We start from the raw sequence: 25,332 nt of genomic DNA, 5'->3' as shown, positions 1-25,332 counted from the left end.
TTCTTTAATACTCTCGAATGCCTTTTGACAAGCGTCATCCCATACAAAAGACACGCCCTTCTTTGCGAGATTGGAGAATGGTTGGCATTTTCCTGAGAGGTTCGAGATGAACCGACGAATATAAGCTAATCGCCCTAGCAATCCTCTGAGCTCCTTGAGGTTTCTCGGAGGCTGCAATTCATTAATCGCCTTTACCTTATCAGGATCGATGTGAATACCTTTGGTGGTGACGACGAATCCCAGGAATTTACCACTAGACATTCCGAGGAAAGACTTGGTAGGATTCATCTTCAATTGATGGGCTCGCATCAAGTCGAACATGGTCTTCAAGTCCTTAATGTGATCTTTTTTATCACGACTTTTCACGACCAAATCATCTACGTAGCATTCGACAGTCTTTCGGAGATGCTCCTGAAAGATCTTTGACATGGCTCGCTGATATGTAGCACCTGCATTCTTTAAGCCGAAGGGCATAACTGTGTAGCAGAAGACGCCGAGAGGCGTTCTAAATGCGGTATGCTTTTCATCATCTGGATGCATCTTTATTTGGTTATAACCAGAGAAACCATCCATGAAAGACATCCTCTCGAACCCGCACGTATTGTCGATGATAACATCCGTGATGGGAAGGGGAAAATCATCTTTTGGGCAAGCAGCGTTGAGGTCTCTAAAGTCAATACAGACCCTGATCTTCCCATTCTTTTTAAGGACTGGGACAATATTGGCAAGCCACTCTGGATGTTGCTCTTCCCTAATGAAGCCCGAGTCTACAAGCTTTTTAACCTCAGCTTCGATCGCCTCCATCATTTGCGGACGAAACCGTCTTTGTTGTTGTTTGACAGGTTTGACATCCGACTTAATATTGAGGCGATGCACTGCTACGTTTGGATCGAGCCCCGGCATATCTTCATAATTCCAGGCGAACACATCGATGTACTCCCTGATAAGAGAGATTAACTCTTCTTTCTCCTCGGGTAGGAGACTGTAATATAGGCTTCGGATTTTCCTCACTTCCCATATTCACTTGGACTACTTGATCTTCGGTAGGAGGTTCTCTTTGTTCGAACCTATCACCATACTGCATGTTTAGGTGATGAACCCACGGATCTTCCCATGTCGGCATCTGGTCGTCTTCCTCTATTGTGGTAGGATCGACCGTAACCATGTTCGACATCAACTTTTTGAACATTTCACCGATACTAGTATCGGAATCCCAAGCTGAAGAATCAGAAGAGTATCCGTTTGTAGCTTTGTTAGTAATTTGAGCGATGACTTGCCAGCAACATTCATCATCGGATGAGGAGACATAGCCAAGACCTCTTTTGTGGCGATAATAATCATCGGGTTTTCCCTTCGGTACATAGGCCATTCGAGGCGGAACTCGCGGACCTCGACCGAAGCAAAGACCTTCTCCAAGTGTGAAGTCATACCCATACTTCTCCATTAGATCGCGTGCTTTTGCATCATATCTAAATAGATGAGGGGCAGATAGATGAGGGGCAGGTTTATCTTCATCGTCTTCTTCTTCTAAGAAGTGATCGGGTATCGGAGCTTCTTTTCCTTTGCCGTAGACGACTTCTTTTCCACCCCCTATTCCCGCGGGGATGACAAGTGTTGCTCCGCATGGATCTTGTACCTGCTTTTTCGTCATGCAAAATGATTGAAGAGGCATATACAAATCAGGGTTATCATAAAGCTCTTTAGTGACATTATCAAGACACATCGAGTACTCTAAATCATCGTTTATTGATAGTTCTTCGGCAAGTTGCCAATTACAACTACTTTCTGATGATTTATCATCGTCAAGATTGATTACAATGGGTACAATGTCATTAAGTACAAAACCACCATCATAATCAAACCCGGATTCGGTGTCAGCTTCATCTCCACTGTCCGTTCCTTGGGTCGGTGATCTTCATCTCCGCTGTCCGTTCCTTGGGCCGGTGATTCAGTATCGGATTCAGCGCCGTATAGAAGGGAATCGGTGAAATAATTCTCCAATCCCTTAAACGGTTGCTTATCCGCGACCACCGTCTTGACTTCATTATTCGAGTCTACGTACTTGAGGCATTGATGCAGAGTTGACGGGACTATAAGGTTACCGTGGATCCAAGGTCGACCCAACAGTAAGTTATAGGACATTTCTGCGTCAATCACATAGCAGGTAACTTCTGATTTTAAATCCCCAATCTGGCATTTGATTCGAATCTTCCCCAAGGGTCTGGACCCACTGGTGTTGAATCCGTAAATCGTAGTGCCGGTGGAGGCTAGTTTGCTAGTCGGGATTCCGAGATGATGCATCAGTCGGAATGGCATGATGCTAACAGCAGAACCCGGATCAACTTGGATCCGGTTGACCATGCTGGAGCCAATGTGCCCTGTGAAATACAAAGGCCGATCATGCTTTGAGTTCTTCGTCTATATGTCTTCTTTGGTAAAAGAGATGCATGGAAAATGATGCGCCGCGAGATTGCAGTGTTGAGCTGACGGCTCTAGTCCTTCAGGAGATGGCTTGATTCGAGTTAAGAAAGCTTCAGAATCACTCAAGGCCTCTTGTAAGGCTTTCCTTGTATCCTTGGAAAGACGCAGCAGCTCGTATAGGGTTATCCTAGCCGGGATATTGGCTAACTGCGCCATGATGTCAAAATGGGGCGGAGAGCTTGCATTTCCCGGTCTATCTCTCCCAATCGGATGATTGAATCGAGACTGCCTCGGGTTCTGGGCTTCTTGCTGCGGAGGCTCTTTCCCCTTCTCCTTTTGCTGGACTTTCTCCGCAGATGCGGGTGTTGGGGGAATTGCTGAGATTCCTAATTCTGCCAACGTTTTGGAAGGAGGGGTTTTGGTGCCCAATTGCTCGGAAGCGTCTGGGTACTTGTAGTGATACTCGTTCCCGCTTCGGGTTGCAAAGACCTCCTGTTCGTCTTCAGACAGTGGAAAGGTTGGGATTTTGTCGTCCTCTTCTCCTGGAATGGCAGAAGCTCCATAACAAGATTTCCCTTTTCCTTTTGACTTTCTTTTTGATGATGATCCGGTCCATTGCTCATCTGTGATCAAGTCCGGATGAACCCACAGAATCTCACCATTTGGGGTTGTGTGTGGCACGAGCCCTTTCTGGCGCTGTTGGTGAGGATCATCATTCACCGTCTTCACCGCTGCTTTTATCACCGGCTCAAGCTGGAACTGGCTCACGGGAAAGGAGCCGAAGCCGATCGTGACTGCGTTCGCACCCACTTTCTTCTCCTTCGGCTGCTTCATTGTGATGACTCCAACATCGATTAGGGCCTGAATCTTATCTTTGAGAGCGTAGCATACCTTGGTGGGATGGTGCACCGCTCGGTGGAATGCACAGTATTTCGGATCGTTGACCCTCTTGGCATCTTCTTGATCCTGAATCGGTGGCAACTTGATCTTGTTGTTCTGAACGAGGTATTTGAAGATACCCGTTATTTGCTATTTGGCCCCTTTCCGCCTTCTTCCTTTTAAGGAATCGTTCGGCTCGTTCTCCTCGCACCTTCAGATCCTTCCAGGTCTTTGGTGGTGCCATTCCCATGACTTCCAGGATGTCCAATGAAAGATTGTTATGACAGGTCTCGAGGATGAAATCTTCGCTGACCGGATCCCTGCAATTCATTGCTTTATTTCGGAACCTCTTCACAAAGTTTTCGACTGTCTCACCATTCTTCTGTTTCTCCTCAAACAGAGTGCTGATTGAGACCTCAGTGTCGTCGTCGAAGAAGTTCGTCAGAAACATATCCTCCATGTCGTCCCAACTGCTGATACTTCCCGGCTTGAGGCGACGATACCAATCGAAGGCCGCTCCGCGAAGAGTGCCAACGAATGACTGTACCATCAAGGGTTCATTGCCGGAGATTATTCCTAAGTGAGACTTAAAATATATTAAGTACTGGGTAGGGGAACCCTTTCCATCAAACGGCGTAAAGTTGATTAAATTAAACTTTGCCGGATACGGAATTGATTCCCACTTCCTTGGGTATGGACATGGTATGCCGGACCTTTTCACTTCTTGAGCATTCATCAACGCATTGATTTTGCTCTCCAAGTCCTTCATCTTCCTGTCTTCACTCGTTCCTATCTTCGAGTGGCTTTGGGGAGGTTGTCGTTGTTGACAGGGGGAATAGTTATGTTAACATTATTCCCTTCCCGTTCATTCTCATCTTGATTCTGAGGATTGTGTCGAGTGGGTTCTCCTTGATGAGTTGTCAGAGCCGCGATTTGCTGGTCATGCATCTCTCTCATCTGTTGCATGGCCATCTCCATCTCGAATTTGAAAGCTTCCTTCCGCTTAGTCAGGGCATCTTCAAGCATCTTGGTTACTTGTTCGGCGCTGATCATGAGTACCTCACGGGGTTGTCCCTCGCTGGATACCGTGTTGTCCGATGCAATCGCAGAGCAGGCATCTGATCCTTCGTCTTCTGACGGTAATCTCGTCCGAACCCTACTATAAGTCCCTCGTGTAATGGTTCCAGACTGCAGACGAGTTAAATACCAGGGTACTAGCGGAGTTGACTCGGTTCGGCGCTTATCATAAGTGCCTCGTGTGGTTGTCCCTCGCTGGATACCGTGTTGTCCGATGCAATCGCAGAGCAGGCATCTGATCCTTCGTCTTCTGACGGTAATCTCGTCCGAACCCTACTATAAGTCCCTCGTGTAATGATTCCAGACTGCAGACGAGTTAAATACCAGGGTGTCAGCGGAATTGACTCGGGATTATCCCATGTCGATGCCCTTTTGCTTGTCATATTAGTGGTGACCTTCGGAAATTCTCCGTCTTCGACTATCCTTCTTCTTCGTCGGAAACGCCTAGGCTTGGTCTCAGACGTTCCGGTGGAAATTCTCTCGAACACCGAGACTCTCCTTGGGGATTTAGAACAACAGCATTCCGACAATACCGCTTTGATGATGTTGGCACACGGACAGTGAGAATCTGTATCTCTGGCATGTCTCTTTCGAGATTTATCCATACCCGCAGCTCTATAGTACAACTCATCAGTTTGATAACTGGAGCAACCCATAGAGTGTTGGCATGACTTCCCAGGTATAACACCATCATCGTCAGACGAATATGTTTTCCTCTGGGGATATGACGCTTTATTAGCGTTTTCAGAAGTCACTCGTTCAAGTCTACACTGTTGCGAGCGTAAAAACTTAACGGGCTCTTGAACTTCGACACGCAACCTAATGCGGTCAGCAATAGGGGTTTTCCCTTTGTTATCTTCCTTGGGGGGATTAGCACGACCCCCAGTCAGGTTTATCATTTGGGGACCTTTCAACGGACCCAATCGCTCCTTGACAGGTGCTTTACCTCGGTTCCCGGGTAAAGGACCGAGGCGACCTTTCAAAGGAACCCTGGATCTTGAAGGATCCGTGTTCTTACCTGACTCCGCCGGAGGTACGGGGGCAAGGGAGACGGGATCTGGATCTGATGAAGGTTGGACAGCAACATCTTCCGCTCTTGTCTTAGGCGTTGGCTTTGTCTTTAGCACCCACACCTGCTTGAGTTTTGATGGGTTCTTGACCGTCTCTTCTTTCTGCATCTCCTCTGCTTTCTGCAGAAGGGCTTGGGCATGCGCAAGCAATGCGCGACGCTTCTTGATTCACTCTTCGAGGGTTGAGCGAGTCCTCGTGACACGAACCCAATCGTTTGTTTCTGCCTTGGAGGAGGAGTTGTTCATGTGCCGTTGTTGCTCTTGGCGCTGTCTGGACTTGAGATCTTCATTGTAGCGGATCCCGTCCATCGATTCTGCGGCCTTGGCCAGTTGACGAGCAAGGCGTTGACGCCGTCTTTGGCGCGTCCTCTTTGACACAGCTGGAGCACCTTCAGTAGCCATCTCCTTGGCGGAGGAGAAGTCTAGATTTCTGCCGGTCTCGACCACGTTGGACGACGCGGGCGGACATTCACGCTGGTCGCGACGTGAGCGGGCGGCCAATTGGAATCTTTAGCGCATCTTCGAGCCGAAGTGGCTCCCGCGCAACATTTCTGGAATCAGGATGCCTTCCTACGCCTGTTTGGAGAGGCGGATCTGGAGGAGGAGGAAGAGAGGTACTCTTCAAACTTCTGCTGATCGAACTCATATTCGATCTCTTCATTCACCCGGATCTTGAATGCCGGTTGCGTCACGACGTCCTCGGTAGCGAGGCCGTTGGCTCCCACTGTGGTCGCCAGCTTGTTTGCGTCGAAAATTGTTGTATTCATTGCTGTATTCATTACAACATTAGTCGTTACAATGAAATCAAAATGAAAACAAAAAGTTACAACTCTCGTCAAAACAAACGCAGAGATCGTTTATCGGTCTTCTGCTTGCGTGGGTCTTTTGCCTGTGTTGGGGACGTCGATATCCGTGGACTACCTGGCACTCTGATCTGTTCTGGAAAATCGGACAGAGCTTCGTCGATCCACGAGGAGATCTAGAAGCCTGAAGCGTCTATATCGGCTAAAACGAGATATCTGCTCTTCTTAGTGATTACCAACGAAGGGTAATACTAAGGAACGGGCACGGGTGATGAAGAATCTGATGAAGACCTCTCCTCTGTTGAAGCGCTCGACCACTCTTCACTGCAGTAGGGCTTCGCCAACTCTCCAAAAATCCAGATCTTCAAGACACCCCGGGTGTCCCAGTTCAGCCTGAGACGCTCCGTTGCGTATGTTTGATTGTTTTCGCCGTAAATTCTTCGTCTGAACTCGGATTTGAGTGATTCCAAGTGCGTTGGAAGCTTGACGAAGAGTTCGATCCGCTCCGATGGTTGGATTATCTGTAGAGTGATCGAGTCATGAAGGGCATTGTCCTTTTTGTGAACATCGCCGGGTTCCCGATTGGCCCGGGTCTTCGTTGTTCCGAAATCCTATCAGCTCACGTAGTTCGTCGATTCACTTCAATCATTCATCGACGTCAATTGGACTCCTGTGGATCGGATAGTGATGTTCATCGTTGCTCTTTAACACTGTACCGTTCGTGGAGACCTATAGGCAATTTTCGATGCCTACAGTAGGTCCTCAAAGTTGCTCCGATCGCAACATTCTCTTGTCACGTTAATATCAAACACCTCTGACAAAATCCACTTATCAATCCTCTTTAATAGGATAAGTCCACAAAGTTGCTCCGATCGCAACATTCTCATGTCACGTTAACAATACACCTTTGACAAAATCCACCTATCGACTCTCCCCAATAGAGCGATAAGTACTCAAAATTGCCCCGATCGCAATATTCTTCCTATCACGTTAATATTAAACATCTGACAAATCAACTTATCAATCCTCTTCAATAGGATGATAAGTCCACAAAGTTGCTCCGATCGCAACAAATTCCCGTCATGTTAATATCACACATCTGACAAAATCAACTTATCGACTCTCTCCAATAGAGCGATAGGTCCTTAAAGTTGCTCCGATCGCAACAAATTCTTGTCACGTTAATCTCACACCTCTGACAAAATCCACTTATCGACTCTCCCCAATAGAGCGATAGGTCTTCAAAATTGCCCTGATCGTAATATTCAATCTTGTCAAGTTAACATCATACCTCTGACGATAAAATCAACTTATCGACTCTCTAGAGCAATAGGTCCACAAACCCGTCAAGTTAACATCACACCTCTGACGACCAAATCAACTTACTGACTCTCTTCAATAGAGCGATAGGTTCATAAAATACTGTTAGGTTAACATCACACCTCTAACAGTCAAACCCCCCAATGAACTTGTTAATCCTTTTTCAACAAGAATAGCAAGTTTTCATTAGAAAATCCCTAGTGGATTAAAAATTTTCTGGAATTATCTTAGTGATAATAAAGAAAAAATTCTGAATTTCACTCTAAGTGAAAATTCATGCCAAGTTAATCTACACCTCTGGCTCTTCCAACTTTCTTTTAGTGTTTCAAGTAACACATAAAGAAATAGCGGCAAAGTCTACGTATTCAACATCGTAGCACCAAAAATCCAATGTCTTTCACGCATGGGAGACTTTATCTCGATTCCTAAATAGAGATAAGTCTACGCCTAACACGCGTTACCGGTTAGTCTTTTTTTATAAAAAAATAACAAAGTCTAGGTATTCAAAATCATAGCATCAAGTCTAAGAGGGTTCATTCTCTTAGCACAACGTTACATGTGGAACGGAAAGTCTAAGAGGGTTCATTCTCTTAGCACAACGTTACATGTGGAACGGACTTAGACAATCCACATGCTAGTCCGACTCAAACGGTAGTCACTCAAACGGTAGTCGGTAAAGGCTAATCAAATCCGTTGATGGCTGAGGGTTTGCCAAAAATCCTATGCATGTTTGTGGGCCCATCAGCTGAATGGAGGTCCTGCATGGAAAATCCCTTCAACCAAGATGCCTTCGAAGCGGGTGCAGAGAACAACTCCTTTATGATAAGGAATCAATAGCTCCAAGATCAGAGTTGAGATCCAAAGTATTTCAAAAATTCGTCCCAGTTAACCGCGAACTTTCGAAAACTTTAGAGGGGGTTCTGTAGGCTGTCTAAAAATCACAACAGATAGCTTATCCCCATCAAATACCGATGATGGAAGTTACAATTTGACGGCTTCCAAAAGATTACAATTTAAAGACTTTCACGTAGATCGATGAAGGTTACAATCTGACGACCTTCACAATAACTGATGAAAGCTCTAATCAACAACCTTCACAATCAACATCGGGAGTTACAATCTGATGACTCTCACATATCAAAGAGCTAAAGCAAAGATTACAAAATGACGATCTTTGCAGAAAGAGACTACAAATCGACGGTCTCTTCAAACCAAGACGCGAAAGTCCTCCCCACGTACTAGCATCAAGACGCACCACGTTCACAACCGCTGACGTAGTGCAAACGTAGCTCAGACCCAGCTGCTAACGTAGCAAATGTTCGGCCGCAAACGCAGCCTCTAAAATCTGCCAATGTAACTTCCATCCGCTGCCAAACGCAGCTCTTAAATGCTGCCAACGCAGCTTCTAACAAGCTGCCAACACAGCTTACAGATGCTGCGTTCGAGCTTCTAGACGCTGCATCCGAGCTTCCAGATGCTGCGTTCGAGCTTCCAGACACTGCGTCGGAGCTTCCAGATGCTGCATTCGAGCTGCCAACATTGCGTTTGAATGCAGAATTCACGCCAGAACGCGGATTTTGCGTTTGGCTGGTTCAAACACGAGCTGAACAGTTTTAAAACCGTTTCCCACGATCTGAGGGGATCACAACTCCACTCAGGAGTGATTTAAGAGGCGATTACATCCTATTAGCCCCACTTAGGAGCGAATTAAGGGGCGGTTACACCCCTTAATCCCCTATAAATAACTAAGAAATCAGCTTAGTTAGGAGACTGGATCCTTCTCCTCAGCAGCAAAGAAGAGATTCTTCAGCTTGGGCAGATTAAGAGAGATCTTTCGATCCTTGAGCATTTTTAGATCTATAGATCAGCAAAGGGCATTCTTCGGCAACATGAGCTTCTTCATCCTTGGCTTTGTTTGGAGTAAAATTCCTGGTTTCTCAATGTGAGATTTGTATTAATTTAAATGTGTTATTACAAATCCTTTTAAGAAATTCAGAAAGAATACAACAGAAGCGAAGGGTCGGCCCTTCTTGTTTAATGCGGGTTCTTTCGATAGTGGTAGGATGCCTCCCTCGAATGCTTGCGTCGAGCTTGCTTCCCTTGGACGATATGATCGACATTACGGTTTGAAGCTTCAATGTCTGTAGAAGCTTTGGTTATGATCGAGTTTGGGAGTTTGGATATCAAGGCCCAAGTGTCCGGAAAGAGGGTCTGACAGAGAAGGCCTCGAACGAGTGAGCAGCTGGGAAAGCTCCGAATTTCCAATCTGTGAAGCCGATGAACTCCTAGCCTTTGCCTCTCAACCAGCCAGCTAGCCTCCAACCTCCAGCGAACAACTGATGTCGAACCCCTTTTAACGTTGGCCAAAGGGGTCTTCTTATAGGCAAAGCAAGGCGTGGGCCTTTCCTTAATTCGTGGGATCTGACCACTATGAGGCGGGGGCCATGCTTGATTATGGCCTAAGTGTGAGTAGGCGGGCTTACTCTCACAAGCAAAGGATTAGGCGAGACCATTTGTAGGCAAGCTCCATGACTAGGCGTGGGATGTGACCGTTGAAGAGACGGCCATGCCTGATTATGGCCTAAGTGTGAGTATGTGGGCTTACTCTCATAAGCAAGTGGCCAGGCGGGCGAGCTCAATAGCCTTCAGGCGAGCTCTTGTGGGACGTGACCGCTTAGGGGTCGCCAGTCGCCTAAACTTGTAGGCATTGATGTCTGTGCATAGGGCATGGTTGATCCCTCTTAGGCAATTTTTATTGCCTACAAGACCCCCTTCAAAGTTTTCAGACCAAAATATGGCTGAATGAGGTCTGAAATACTTTGAATAGAGGCACGCGTGCTCTGCGTCATCGTCAGGCGGACTTGAGGAGTCGGACGAATTAAAGGAGCTTTGCAAGCTTGGGTTGGGGCGAGCTCTGGTTGCCAGGCGGGCTCTAGAATCGAGGCCGAAGTCATGTGAAGCTTGGTCTCCTAGTGGGCACTAGGACCGAGGCCAATTTGATTTTATTAGGTGCATGCGGGCTCTGGAATCGAGGTTCAGTCAGGCCTACAAAGTCAGGCGAGCGGGGGGGTCGCCTGGCGAGTTTCGAGCTTCAGGCGGGCTCACGAGATCATGCGAAACTCGGGTCTCCTGGTGGGCACTCGGATCGATGTCAATCTTGGCTTTATTAGGCTGATTTGACCTTGCTTCTAGGCTTGTTTAGGCAGCCCCTTTCTTTGTTGGGCTCAAGAGAAGCATAGGGTAGGGTAGGCTAGGCTAGGCTTTGATGTTGACATTGATGGACTTGTCAAATCAATTTTGTCATGAGGAAAACATATGTTATGGAGTGCTTCATACGTGCCCCCTTCTCTTTGTTAAGCTCAAGAAAGGCTTAGGGTTGACATTGATGGACTTGTTAAATCAATTTTTGTCATGAGGAAGCTTACTCTCTCTTTGTTGGGCTGAAGAAGAGATTTGATGTTGACATGGGAAATCATTTTTTTATGTTATCATGTGTGCTCCTCCTTCCTTGGTTCCTGCGTCCTCCTTCCCCTCTCTTTGTTAAGCTCAAGAAAGCCTAGAATAGGCTAGGCTAGGCTATGATAGACATATCTAATCAAATGAGAAAGCTCACTCTCTCTTTGTTGGGCTGAAGAAGAGACTTTATGTTGACATGGTAAGGACATGGGAGGATCAATTTTTGATGTCATGAGGATGCTTTCTTTGTTCCAACGTGCTCCCCCTCCCCTCTCTTTGTTGTGCTCAAGAAAGCCTAGAATAGGCTAGGCTAGGTCCAATCAAATGAGTTTGTCATGAAGCCTTCTTGCCCCTGCGTTCCCCCTCCCCTCTCATCGGGTTTACCTGACCCCTCAAGCCCAGCTTTCTTTCTATAAAGTCAGGGGACCTTTGCTTTTGACTTTTTACCCCCTTTTAGATTCCCCAAAGCTTAACTAAGTCCTTCTCCAAGCTTTGAATTGCCATGGCTTACAAGAAAGTTGTTTCTGAGGAGAAAACTTCCTCCTTCACCACCGCCTTTGCCGCCGCCGGCGTGGCTCGGGCTCACCTCGGTAAGTCTACTAATAAGCTTCTTCCGCTCAGGCGGGGTTCGATGAATTTTCTCGTCGACTTGTAGGCGGACTATTTAGTTTCGGTATGAGAACTCAAGTTTCCAAGTTCAGGCGGGCTTTGCCTTCGGGCGAGCTTTGCCCCCAAGCTTATGCGAATTCGAGTTTCCAAGTTCAGTCGGGCTTTGCCTTCGGGTGAGCTTGAGCTCCTCCAAGTTTAGGCGGGCTTTGCCTTCGGGCGAGCTTTGCCCCCAAGCTTATGTGAATTCGAGTTTCCAAGTTCAGGCGGGCTTTGGCTTCGGGCGAGCTTTGCCCCCAAGCTTTAGGCAGGCTTTGCCTTCGGGTGAGCTTGAACCCCTCCAAGTTCAGGCGTGCTTTGCCTTCGGGCGAGCTTGAGCCCCCTCCATGTTCAGGCGGGCTTCGCCTTCAGGCGAGCTCTGCCCATCCAAGTTCAGTCGGGCTTTGCCTTCGGGCGAGCTTTGCCCCCAAGCTTATGCGAACTCGAGTTTCCAAGTTCAAGCGGGCTTTGCCTTCGGGCGAGCTTGAGCTCCTCCAAGTTTAGGCGGGCTTTGCCTTCGGGCGAGCTCTGCCCCCAAGCTTATGCGAATTCGAGTTTCCAAGTTCAGGCAGGCTTGTTATCTCGCCTGTACAAAGGATTCGCCAGTTTGCGATATTTAGAAAATTTTATCCTTTCAGCTGGAACTTTAATCCTCCTTTGCCTTATTTTGCAGCTATTTTCTCCGATGAGGCCCTTCCTAGGGGTCGTGCCATCGGTCTTGCAGGAGGTACGGGCTTCGCGGCTCCTCCAATATTCCCGCTTCTTGATCCGATACCCGTTTTCGATGTTGACAAGACCACGGAGCTGAAGCGGAAGATATCCGAGGGGAACCATCTTATACTGCAAGAATTGACCACTATTGCCGCACTAGTAGATAGCCGATGCAAGGAGATGAAGAGGCCCGATTTCATGTTTGGTGATGCCGCGGTGGATCCTCCGGTTATGCTATTTGGCGAAAGCAGGTGGTTTTGAGAGGTAGGAGGAGTTCGATACTTCCTTCCTGCCATGACGAGGGGGTTTTCGATAGTAGAACTGCGCTCCCTGTCGGTACCTCGCAAAATGGATTGGGAGTTGACTCCTAATCAGGATGGAGTGACTTGTGGCGTCTTCACAGGTTCCTAAACAGGCTATGGGGTCGATCGCACGGGCAAGCATGTTCACGCCTTGCATCCTTGCTTGCTGCAGAGTGAGTTGCCTATGGGAGAGATAATTATCGCGGCGGAAACCTTTCGTCGCCGCTTCTTCAAAGCCGGGGGGCAACTCCCTTCGAAGGATTTCAGGGTGCCCGAGTGGATCTACTCCTCGCCAGGCAATGGTCCTTCGTGGTACCGGATCACCCAGTATGTGTTGGAGGAGAAACCCGATCTTCGGGGATCGGATCTGTATAGGGCCATCAGGGCGACTCAGCACGGACTGAAGATCAACACCCCTCAATTCCAGCGTCTCCTGGAGTTGTATTGTCTAGATAGCGGCACCTTCTTTACGCCGAATGGGGAGCTCGGGCTAGTGCTCCACGAGATGTACGAGGTGTCGGGGTTGCCGATGGGGGAGTTTCCGTACGAGGAGTATGTCCCTAGCCAGGAGGAGATTGGCCGCCTCTCCGATAAGTCCCCTCAGGTGGTAGAGACTCTATGGGAGTTATTCTGCCATTATTTCATCTGCTTGGACACCCTCGGGTCGGTAGACCACAAGGGTAAGAAGAAGAAGACACCGGGGATCAGTCACAAGAATTGGGCCGACTATCTGTTCCCCCACAATGGTGATAAGCAGAAGCCTATCTCGACGTTGCATGCATGCGACCCTTCGGAGATGGAGGGGAGGATGTACAAGAATGGTGGTTCCATAACCCTTGAGCATGACGAAGGTGGTTTCTGCTTCGGAACATCCTTTCGCTCATTCCATCACCGGGCTGCGGTGCCGATGACGGGCAAGGCCTTATTGGCTGGGTACCTGATGCTATGGTTGAAAAGATGCGTGATTCCCACACATTCCGTCGACGCACTTCCGGTGGAGGTTGTCTACCCTGCTGTTCATTTGGCTTACGGGAGGCCTTATGCTTTGGTGTCGGCCACGACGGCGTGCATCCATAGGGGGCTCCGCATGCTATCGACGCACTTTTGTCGAGTCGTGACTGTGGAGGAGGAGGGAGTAGAGGTTGTCAAAACTCCAAATCCTTGCATAGGCCTGCCCTACACATATTTGATGGCTTGGTTCGTCAAACATTGTGAATGTTTGATGAGCGCTCCATTAGCCTGCCCGGATGGTGGGTTTGTTCCCTTTGTTCAGCAGTTGGAGGATTGCTCTTGGAAGCTAAATGGCATCGCAGACATGAGGAAGGCGCTATCTTTCTTCGGTCATTATAGCTTCTTTCGTTATTTCCCTTACTTCTCGGGCGGAGGATACGGTGAATTGCTTCAGGATGCGCCGGCGACGGACGAGTACACGACTCTTTTCTTGGGAGCTTTCAGATGGTTGGTGAATATTCTCCCGGGGTATCATGTCTTTCGGTCAGGCTCAACATGTTACTTTGAGCCTTATCTCCCCTGCCGATTTTCCCGTCAATTCGGGTATGACCAACTCTATGTAGGGAACGTCCAGCCCCGGCTGAGCTTCAAAGGGGGCCTGGTAGATGGTGCTCGGGGATGGTTTTGGATGCATGCTGGTAGCACCAGTGCACGATTTGAGTTGCCACAGCGGGATCGTGCTCTCCGCCACACGCTCACATATTGCAAGTGTTACAGAGGTCCGAGCGCGAGCCCTGAAGGGTTCAACGCTTATGAGTCTTGTCTCCCGACACGAAGGCATCGGTCGAGCGCAGCTCCTCGGTCATCATGGCAAGGAGGGCGTGAACAGGTTAAAGGATCCGACCCGACTCCTGCCGGGGATGATTGGGAAACTCTTCTCTATGAGGGCTTGGATGTTGCTCCACCGTCAGATTTTTCAGCTCGCTATGACCTCAACCAAGCGGCAATCGACAAAGGTCAGGTGGCGATAAGAGCGTTGACCCAAGTCAAAGGGTGTTCGGAACGGGTCGAGGGAGGCCCTGCCAAACACATACATATGTTGATTTCTGCTCTTTCTCCCTTAACCCCATCGATGCGCAGGTGTGAGGTGGATGTCATCTCTCCCGTCGAAAGGTTAGTCAAGAGGGCTCGCCATGAAGAGAAGTCGTTGATTCATGAGGAGGCGCGAGGTCAGGAGGCAGGGGCCCTGACTCCGGCGGAGACATTCGTCAGAGAGGCGTCGCTTTCTTCAGGGGATTCGTTTGCCCAAGTGACTGAGCTCTCGGAGGCGGGGTCTCCTGCTCTGTGCGAGAGGCCTACCACGGATGGAGGGGGTACAACAAGCCCTTCCGTCTTGATGGTGATTTGATCTGAGGGGGATGTGCCTATGTCGGCCTCGGCGCGCCTTAACAGAAGGATTATGGAGCGGGTAACCCGAGATTTCCGCACCGCCCTTCGCGATAGTGTTCAGATGGTATTGGAAGAAGGTTGTCCCTTTAGCGAATTTAGAATGGCGCTACAGATGTACCTGGACAACTTGCATCTGTTGGCTAGCACTGACACGGCCTCTTCGCTCGAGAAGCACATGAAGGAGGTGGGGATGAATGTTGACAGGCTGCTTACCCTCCGTTCTCAAGACCCGGCCACCCAAGTCTCAGAACATGTCCAAACCATTTTGAAGGAGCGGGAGCAATTTTTAATGGAGACTACCGCCAAGGAGGCCAGGCTGTTAGGAGAGGTGGAGCGGATTGCGACGGGGGTCGCGCTGGCAGACGACGAGCACTGAGAAGCCAGTGCTTTCTTGGAGGAGGCGGCCCAATCCATATTGACAGCGGAGCAGACCATCACTCAACTACAGGCTCACGTTGCTACTCAGAAGGAGGCCCGTGAGCAAAGGCTGAAAAAGTTAGAGGAGATCAAAAGTGAACGTCAATTGATGGTGACCGACTTTAAAGAGAAGCGTCAAACTTTGGAAGCGGTGAGGTCCAAGCTTCACAACGCCTCCTTGATCATTGATGACGTGGTCCATCAGCAGACTCTTGCTGCTCTAGAGAGGGACCATCAGAGTGCGATCCGGGATGCAGAGTCGTGGCTACAGCGTTTCCTTTCAACTTGATCTGGTTGTATCCTCTTTAGCTTTGTTTGCATTGTATCAGAATCTCCTCTATGAAATCACGCTTTTGTTAAGCTTTGGCGAACCGGATTGATCTCGAGAATGCTTGTTAACTTTCTATGTCGTCATGACTTTACTCGAATGCATTATCATAACTTAAGATCAATTGAAGTATGTGCCGTCGCGCTTGTATATCATTCTTTGACCCTCCGCTGATCATCTTCTAGGATTTTTAGCAAACCCTCAGCTATCAACGGATTTAATTTGCCTTTACCGATTACCGTTTGAATCGGGCTAGCATGCGGATTGTCTAAATCTGTTCCGCATGTAATGTTGTGATAAGAGAGTTAACTCCCTTAGTGCTACGATGTTGAATACGTAGACATTGTCTTTCTTACGGGAATAGACCACCCGGCTACGTGTGTTATACATAGACTTGTCCCTAATGAGGGATCGAGGTGAAATCCCCTATGCCAGAGAGGCACAGATCTAGCTGTTGTTTGAGTCAACAACGACAACTGGCTACACACGCGGGTTGGCCACACATGTATGTTGACCCTATAGTTTTGATGATGATTTGTCAAATAATTTATCGCTAATATATTCTCTAGTTTTGTGTTTATGTTTCTCTTTACAGGTATTTCAACACACGTCAATCGAGCATTAAAGATTCAAGTTCATATGTGTGGATTTACCTAGGTATAAGTTTAGTTTACTTACATATATTGTATGATTAGATCTAAGCTCAATATATGTACACTTAACACGATTTTTGACGTTTTCTATCATATAAATGATTTTTCATCAAACGTTGTTACAATATCTTATATCTCATGTTTACAGCTCTTTCATAATTCATTATATACATATAATACATGCATAATATATATATACATTTTTACAAGCCTTATGTCAATTTTCATGTTCACAAAAGACAGGTTTTCTGAACACTTTTCAAAAACAGGGAGTTTTCACAAACAAAAATTGATTTTCCAAAAATTCCTTTTCAAACATGTTTATTTCATCATTTAGAAACTTTCCCCAAAGTTTCACTATTTTTGGAATTGATTTGATATTTTTAATGAATTTTCAAAATAGCCCAAAAACCTGTCATTTGAAATATATCAGATTCCGGTCGACCGCCGCGGTCGACCAGCAATGGTATTTTTCCTTAGCATGGTTTTTATGTGCTTGTGGTCGACCGTGACGGTCGACCGTGAAAACATCCAGAGACTTTCGCGGTCGAGCCGTCGCGTGTCGACGCTTTTTGCTTTTTTTTTTTCTTCTTTTGGTCAGCTTTTAGATTCACATTGTGTGTTTTGAGCTCTCCGTCGTTCCGGCACGCGGTCGACGGAACTGTCAACTCATTTCCAACGGCTAGTTTTTACAGCTGTTTTCAAATTGGTTTTTTGATATTTTACTTGTGTTTTTACTGATGTATTGGGGTGTTATAAATACCCCATTGCTACCTTCTTTCTAAACATCCATGAAATCCAAGTTTTGTGTTTAACAAAATATTAAGTGTGTTTTCAAAGAGCTGTTTAAAGCTGATTTCATCAATCTGTTTCAAGAGAAGTTTTTCTACAACAAGAAGTGGCTTTCAAATCCTATTGGGATTTTGAGAAGTTTTCTAAACTCTTATATAGCTTGTTATTTCATTTTCATTTCATTTAGCTATATTTATTGAGTTTCATTCACTGTTATCACACACACATATTGAGCCTAATATTTTCATACCATATAGTGTGGGTTGTGGGGTGTGATTTAGTGAGTGTGAGCTTCATTGTGTTCTCACTTGTTATTTGAGAACAAATCAATGTATTTATCCTTTATTTGTGAGAATCACTTGTAATACACTTGTTCACCGAGAGAAGTGTGAGGCGAGAGATGGGGTCAAATCCAATAGGAGTGGCGTCGGTTGACGAACCTAGGGAGAGGTTGTAACCGAGCACTTGAGGAGGAGGACACGGGCTAGGTTCCTACACTTAGTGTGTAAAGTGTGATTGCATAGTGTTTGTGTAGTGTGAGAGTTTTTGATGATCTTGTAAACCGAGTGTGTAGAAGTTCCGGCTTCCAAACCGGATTGTGATAGTGGATATCTCCTAGAGGTGAGGAGCGGAGACGTAGGTCGTGGTGACCGAACCTCGTAAACATATCGTGTGTTTGTGTTTTTGCTTGACTTATATTTTATTTTGTGCATATTCTTATTGTTCTTATTCATATCTATCTCATATCATTCTTGCAAGAATAAATTAATCAATATAATTTTAATTAGAATTTAATTGGGATTAGATTAGCATAAGACCCTAATCCCGCCCCCTCTAGGGTCTAACAGGCAAAGACGAACCCGGGATAGTGGCACATCGCATAGTAGGCCACTATCAACGCACAACGTCATCGGCGGGAATGACGGTATGAAGGTAATCGATCGTTCAGTGACATAGGGTATGACGATTGATTGATGTAGTAGCCATGTTTACTGTTAGGTTACTACCCATCAATTGTTCCAGGAATATTAGAACGCTCGGAAAGGATCAGGTCGTTCAGGGACGTTTGGGTATGACGACTGATCGGACTACGCCATTTGCGGGAACGACAGTGTCCACTATCGGAGGTGATCATTAACCAGATAGTTTCGTGAACCCACCATCCTATTGGAGAGGAGTGGTGAGGGATTTTGTCAGGGATGTAATGTTAATATGACAGTAATATCCACCATCCTATTGGAGAGGAGTGGTGAGGGATTTTGTCAGGGATGTAATGTTAATATGACAGTAATATCACGGCCGGGGCGATTATGAGGACCTACCATCCTATTGAAGAGAATTTGTAAGTTGGTTTGTTAGAGGTGTAATATTAACGTGACAGTAATATCGCGGTTGGGCCGATTATGAGGACCTACCATCCTATTGTAGAGGATTGGTAAGTTAGTTTGTCAAAGGTGTAATGTTAACGTGACAGTAATATCGCGGTCGGGGCGATTATGAGGACCTACCATCCTATTGAAGAGGATTGGTAAGTTAGTTTGTCAGAGGTGTAATGTTAACGTGACAGTAGGAGTGTAGGAGATGCAGTTTATACTCATATACTTGTCGGAGTACAGGGGATCAGTTTAGCCTCATGCGGGAGGTGGTACAAATTTGCGAGAAGACTAAGGATAGTACTTCTTCAGGTATTTGCCGTTGATAGGCATCATGATTTTGTCACCATTTGGTTTGACGAGGCGATAGGATCCATTCGAGTAGACCGTTTCTATCATGAAAGGTCCTTCCCACTTGGATTCGAATTTGCCTTTCTTCTTGGAGTTGAGTATCATGGACCGTCGGATAGCAAGGACCAGCTCTCCTTCCTTGAAGGAACGGTGCTTGACCTTTTTGTCGAAAGCCTTAGAGATTCGAGCTTGATAGAACTTAATGTGTTGTTGAGCGTCAAGCTGCTTTTCATCTAGCGCCTCAAGCTCTACGAGACGACGCTGATGGCTTTGCCCAGTCATCATCTTTGTCACAAGTGCAACGCGTAGGCATGGAATCTGGATTTCGAGAGGTAGCACAGCTTCGCAACCATAAACTAGCAAGAATGGCATGGCGCCAGTGGGGGTTCGGACTGTAGTTCGGTATGCCCACAAACTTTCACCGAGCCTCTCGTCCCAATCGCGCTTGTTATTGGCGGTTAGCTTGGTCAAGATCTTGATGATTGTCTTATTGAAGGCTTCGGCTAATCCATTCACTGAAGGATTATAAGCCGTGGATGCCAGGTTCTGTATCCGAAACTTGTCACAGAACCAGGTGAATGCATGGCCGACGAATTGCGACCCGTTGTCATGAATGATGCACCTCGAGACGCCATATCGATAAATGACGCGGTGTTGGATGAACTTAATCACATCGCTCGCTTTGACTTCTCTCAAGGGCTCGGCTTCGGCCCACTTGGAGAAGTAGTCGGTTATCGTGAGGATGAAGCGATGACCTCTTGCAGATGGAGGAGATATCGGTCCGACGACGTCCATCCCCCATGTCTCAAACGGCCACGAGGTCGCTGTCGGATGCAGATCCTCTGGCGGTTGATGGAGGTAATTAGCATGGATTTGGGACTTATGGCAATGCTTGGCGTAAGCAACCGCGTCGCTGATCATCCTGGGCCAATAGTAGCCCATCCTTCGCAAGCGATCGCAGAGTTTGGGCCCAGGCTGGTGGGCTCCGCAAGTACCGCCATGGGCTTCCTTCAGGGCTTCACGTGCTTCCGTCGTTGAGAGACATCGAAGCAATATGCCATCATATGACCTACGATAAAGCGCCTTTGTGGTCGCATCATAATAGAATCTCGGAGCGTGTCTGCGAACAGAATCCCGTTCTTTGACATCTTCAGGTAGAATACCATACAATACGTAGTCAATGATTGGGAAACGCCAATCCCTCTCTTTAGACTGATCTGGTGCCTGGTAAGTAGTGTTAGCTTCAGCCGGAGTGTCTTCTGATTTGAAGAGTCGTCGGCTGGCGACGGTGACGTGTTGGCATGTTCCTAACGGCTGGGCTAGGTTAGCTGCCAATGACGCCAAAGCATCTGCATGTGTGTTCTTGGAGCGAAGTATATGCTTGATGCGGAAGCTGTCAAATGATCCGGCTAGTTTGATAGCCTCTTGGTGACATGGGATTAGGTCGTCATTTCTGACTTCATATTCCCCTGTCATCTGCTTGATGATGAGCTGAGAGTCACCATAAGCCTCAAGGTGTTTCACCCCCAACTCCTTGGCGAAGTCAAGTCCGATGAGCAGTGCATTGTATTCAGCCACGTTGTTGATACATGGTTCGGTTAGGGAGAAGGATCGGGGTAGGACGTGGTTCTGTGGAGAGACCAAGACCACTCCTACACCTGTGATAATAGACCCGTTGGTGCCTACCCGGGATGCACCGTCGAAGTAAAGTCGCCATACATCTTCCTGTGAGGTCACGTTGACTTTGTGAGTCTCATCTGACATGTCTTCGAACAGGTTAGTCTTCGACTCAAGCGGATGGCTGACCATGAGATTGCAAATTGCTTGTCCTTTGACAGACTTCTGCGGCATGAAGTGGATATCATATTAGGACAGCAAAAGCGCCCACCTCGCCAGGCGCCAGTTTAGGGACCCGGGTTGTGTCATGAAAACTCGGATAGGATTCATTTGAGAGATGACATGAATGGTTTGACCAACCAAGTAGTGTCGCATATTTTGGATAGCAAACACCAGGGCTAGACATTCCTTCTCAACCATAGGGTATCGTCGTTCGGCTCCCTGTAGGGTCCTACTCAGGTAATAGATGCCTTGCTCATGCCCGACTTCGTCATTCTGTGCTAGGAGGGCGCCGAGAGAATGCTCCATTGCACGAATGTAGATTAGGAAGGGTTTCCCTAAAATGGGGGCCGCTAAAACAGGCAGATTCGAGAGATAGTTCTTGATCTCATCGAATGCTCGTTGGCAAGGCTCGTCCCATATGAAGGAAACGCCTTTCTTCATCAGCTTGGAGAAGGGTTCGCATTTACCTGAAAGGTTAGCGATGAATCTTCGAATGTAATCTAGACGTCCTTGTAGTCCTCTCAATTCCTTCAGATTCCTGGGAGGTTGGAGCTCTTGGATAGCTCGGACCTTGTTGGGATCGATGTGAATTCCCTTTGTCGTGACAACAAAGCCGAGGAACTTGCCGCTCGACATCCCCAAGAATGATTTTGTAGGGTTCATCTTTAGTTGATGCGATCGCATGAGGTCGAACATTACTCTCAGATCTTGAAGATGATCGTCTTTGCTGCGACTCTTCACCACTAGGTCATCCACGTAGCATTCGACTGTCTTTCGTAGATGTTTTTGAAAAATTGTGGTCATGGCACGTTGATAAGTTGCGCCAGCGTTCTTGAGTCCGAAGGGCATAACTGTGTAACAATATACCCCCATTGGAGTTCTGAACGAAGTGTGCTTCTCATCCTCAGGGTGCATCTTGATTTGATTATACCCCGAGAACCCATCCATGAAGGACATCCTTTCAAACCAGCATGTATTGTCGATAATGACGTCCGTGATAGGCAAAGGGAATTGTAGGCATATAAAATTGCTTATAGGTCCCTTAGCTCAGCTCGGCACAAACCGACGAACCAACGAGGCGACGAGATCGACGAATCGCACGCAAGCAATGGAATATATCCATTCGCGTTCGGCGTGTTCGGAATCAAGCCAAGTGTTGAAGAGTCAACGAGTCATCCAACCAAGGGCAGACTCGTACGAATCACGATCGAATCAAGATCAGTTTCGGACTCGAACTCAGAAGTGGATCTACTGCCAAATCAGGAATCGAATCTACTGCCAAATCAGATCAACGAATCAAGTCTGGATAAATCAACCACAGAACCGAATCATGGATAGAACCAAGAGCGGAAAACAACGAAACAACCATGCCTAAGGGGGCTCGGCCAAAGCCGAGCCACCCATAGGTGGCTCGGCCTAAGCCGAGCCACCCATGGGTGGCTCGGCCCAGTGCCGAGCCACCCATAGGTGGCCAACAGTGTCCTGTGCGCGGGCGACAGTAAGAGAAGCCTATAAATAGGCCAAGGGGTTCTTCATTTTAGGGGGTTGGAAATTTTGGAGGCGAAGCTCTGTCGGATTCAAGACTCGAAACTTAAAAAAGATTGGAGCTTTGGGACTTCGGGGACTCACGCTTCCAGATCTGGTGCTCAGCGATCGTCAACGCCAAAAAAGGCAGGTGTTCGAGAGGACCGGATCTCAGATCTACGCAGACGTACTCCGGATCTAAGCTTGGTCTTAGATCCCGAGACTTGGACGATTGTTTCCTTGGTGAATCAATCCTCCCCGGCTATTATTTCCTTTGTGGAATAATACCCGTCGTACTGCTTAGATCTGATCGGATCTAGATCTCGCGGTGGTCCACGGATAAACCCCGGCGCAGGCAAAGAACCCACACAAAGCAAGAGACCGCAAAACAGGATCTTGCGATTCGTTCGACAAATAAGAAGAAAGTTGTAATTTTCTTTATTTCTTGTGTTATTTGATTTTCGTTGTAACCGGATCTAAAAAAGACCGGATCTTTGTAATCGATAAACTATTACAAGAATTTGCAATGGAATCAATAATGAAGAAAGCAACGAATTTTCCGGCGAACAGTGGTCCATGAAACATCAAACCAATGTCAGGCTTACTCTTCTGCCACAGAGGGCGTGGTGACTCTCTCGAAGAGAGCCCGCCAAAGGCAACGTCAACGCCTTGCGAAACGATTCGCAAAGGCCATGGAGTCAGTTGACGGGATCCGCTACAACGTGGATCTGAAGAACAAAAGAGGCAAGCAGCCTCGACAATCAACGAATGGTGGTTCCTCCAAGCCGCCAACAATGGAATGGGTCCGTGTCAAACGGAACCGATCGACGCTGGAGGAGCGCATTCGTAAGCGCCGCGCACTATCAGCGCAGGCACGGGCTCAAGCTGAAGAAGCCCGTAGAAAGCTGCAGAAAGAGGTAGCCAAGAAGCTGCCACCAACTCGCAAAGTTTGGAGGCCGAAGTCTGAAGCGGCGGTTCAGACCAAAAAGCAGCAACTGCAGCCTCCAACCAAAATTCAACCTCCGGCGAACCAAGCTAAGTCGCTGAGAATTCCCATAGCTACTCCGGGAGATCATGCAGAATCCTCCCGAAGGAGAAAGCCAGTCTTGGAGCGCCTCGGTCCAATTCCCGACGAGAGAGGCAAAGCTCCAGTTCACGAGCGTTTGGGCCCGATGAAGAAGCCCAGAACGACTCAACACGCTGGGGGTCGCCGTCACCTCCAGTATAACAAAGAACTCAAGGCAGCTGCGCTCACCAACTTGCGCATCGAAGTCCAAGAGCACGCTGAAGACTCGCGCCCACAAAGGCACGTTTCGAGGCGTGTAACTTTTGAAAGCCCAAAGAAGGCAATCCAACCTCAGATGGAAACATTATCATCTGATAGTGATAGTGTTATACCTGAGAAGTCGTGCCCGCACACGATAGGTTACTCCGACTGTCAAAATGACGAGTTGTACTATCGTGCTGGGGGTACGAATAGAACCAGGAAGAGGAGTCCCCGAGAACAGGAAACTCAATGCCCCTGTTCCAAACTCATTCGGGCGGTATTGTCTGAATGCAACTGCATTAAGGCAGTCCCCGAAAGAGTTTCAGTTTTTGAGAGACTTAGTGCGGAGACGCCAAAACCAAGGCCTAGGCGTTCCCTACGAAGAAGAAGGATGGTTGAAGACGGAGAATTTCCGAGCGTCACCACCAATATGACCAGCAAGGGGACATCGGCACGGGATGATTTCGAGTCGATTCTGAAAGCATCCCGGCGTCTAACCCGTCTGCAGTCTGGAGCAATCGTACGAGGAACTTATGGTAGGGTTCGGACAAGAGTACCTTCAGAAGGTGAAGAGTCGGATACCTGCTCCGCCATCGCATCAGATAATACAGTGTCCAGTGAGGGGGAACCCCGCGAGTCACTGATGATAAGCGCGGAACAAGTGGCCAAGATGCTCGAAGATGCCATAGCCAAACAACAGGAAAGCTTTAGGTTCGAGATGCAGATGACCATGCAGACTATGAGAGAGATGCATGAGCAACAAATTCAGGCACTGACGAACCAGCGAGGTGAACCAAGCCGCCGTAACCAGGTTGTTCAGGAAGATGGTAACGAGGATGCCAACGAGGATACAAGTGAAGACTTGAAGATCAAAGATCTCGAGAGCAAAATCAACACATTGATCTCCGCTCAAGAGACGAAGAAAACAGGCATTCCCTGTCCATACCCAAGAGAGTGGGAATCGATCCCATATCCGGCGAAGTTCAATCTAATCAACTTCACGCCGTTCGATGGGAAGGGTTCCCCCACTCAGCATGTGATTTATTTCAAATCACACCCGGGGGTAATCTCCGGCAATGAGCCTCTGATGGTGCGGTCATTCGTCGGCACTCTTCGCGGAGTGGCTTTCGATTGGTATCGCCGCCTCAAGCCAGGCAGCGTAAATAGCTGGGACGACATGGAGACCAAGTTCCTTGCCAATTTCTTCGACGACGACACCAAGGTATCTATCGGATCGTTGCTCGATGAGAAGCAGAAAGACGGAGAGTTAGTCGACACCTTCGTCAAAAGGTTCCGGAACAAGGCGATGAATTGCCGGGACCCGATCACAGAGGAATTCATCCTCCAAACTTGCCACAACAACCTTGCGTTGGACGTGTTGGAAGCAATGGGCACAGCACCGTCCAAAACGTGGCAGGATCTGAAAGTCCGAGGAGAGCAAGCTGAACGTTTCCTCCGAAGGAAGAAGGCCGAGAGGAACCAACCGACGGTTAATCCGCTGGACTCAAATTTCGCCTCTCGTGGTAAGGGCAAAACACCTGCAGCTACTGGTGGTGCTAATCAAGCGTCACAACAGCAATCCCGAAGGCAGCAAAAGACTTCGGGTCCGAGACTCCAAAGAGAGTATTCCTTCAAGGACGAAGACGTTCCAGCCATCTTCGAATCCCTCCTTGAAGGTAACAAGATCAAGCTACCACCTATCAC

The 25,332-nt window shown here is 47.7% G+C and overlaps 1 protein-coding gene across 1 annotated transcript; it reads right to left on the bottom strand.

The window, feature by feature from the left end:
* LOC109835429 lies at positions 15,543-21,500 on the bottom strand. The gene is made up of 3 exons (XM_020403405.1): positions 20,976-21,500; positions 19,754-20,840; positions 15,543-15,571 (listed from the first exon to the last, which is right to left on the bottom strand). The coding sequence occupies exons 1-3, from the start codon at positions 21,498-21,500 to the stop codon at positions 15,543-15,545; spliced, it is 1,641 nt and encodes a 546-aa protein (XP_020258994.1).

Source organism: Asparagus officinalis, chromosome 3 (assembly GCF_001876935.1).
Source record: "Asparagus officinalis chromosome 3, Aspof.V1, whole genome shotgun sequence".
Classification (NCBI taxonomy): Eukaryota; Viridiplantae; Streptophyta; class Magnoliopsida; order Asparagales; family Asparagaceae; genus Asparagus; species Asparagus officinalis.
Note: the sequence above shows the minus strand (reverse complement) of the source record. Positions and strands in the feature narration are given on the sequence as shown.

Coding starts and splice junctions, on each gene's coding strand:
- LOC109835429 (XM_020403405.1), bottom strand. CDS start 21,500: ATGAACCCTACAAAATCATTCTTGGGGATGTCGAGCGGCAAGTTCCTC. Junction 20,841..20,975: donor AAAATATGCGACACTACTTG/GTTGGTCAAACC, acceptor TTCATGCCGCAG/AAGTCTGTCAAAGGACAAGC. Junction 15,572..19,753: donor ATCTCCTCCATCTGCAAGAG/GTCATCGCTTCA, acceptor TAACTTTTTCAG/CCTTTGCTCACGGGCCTCCT.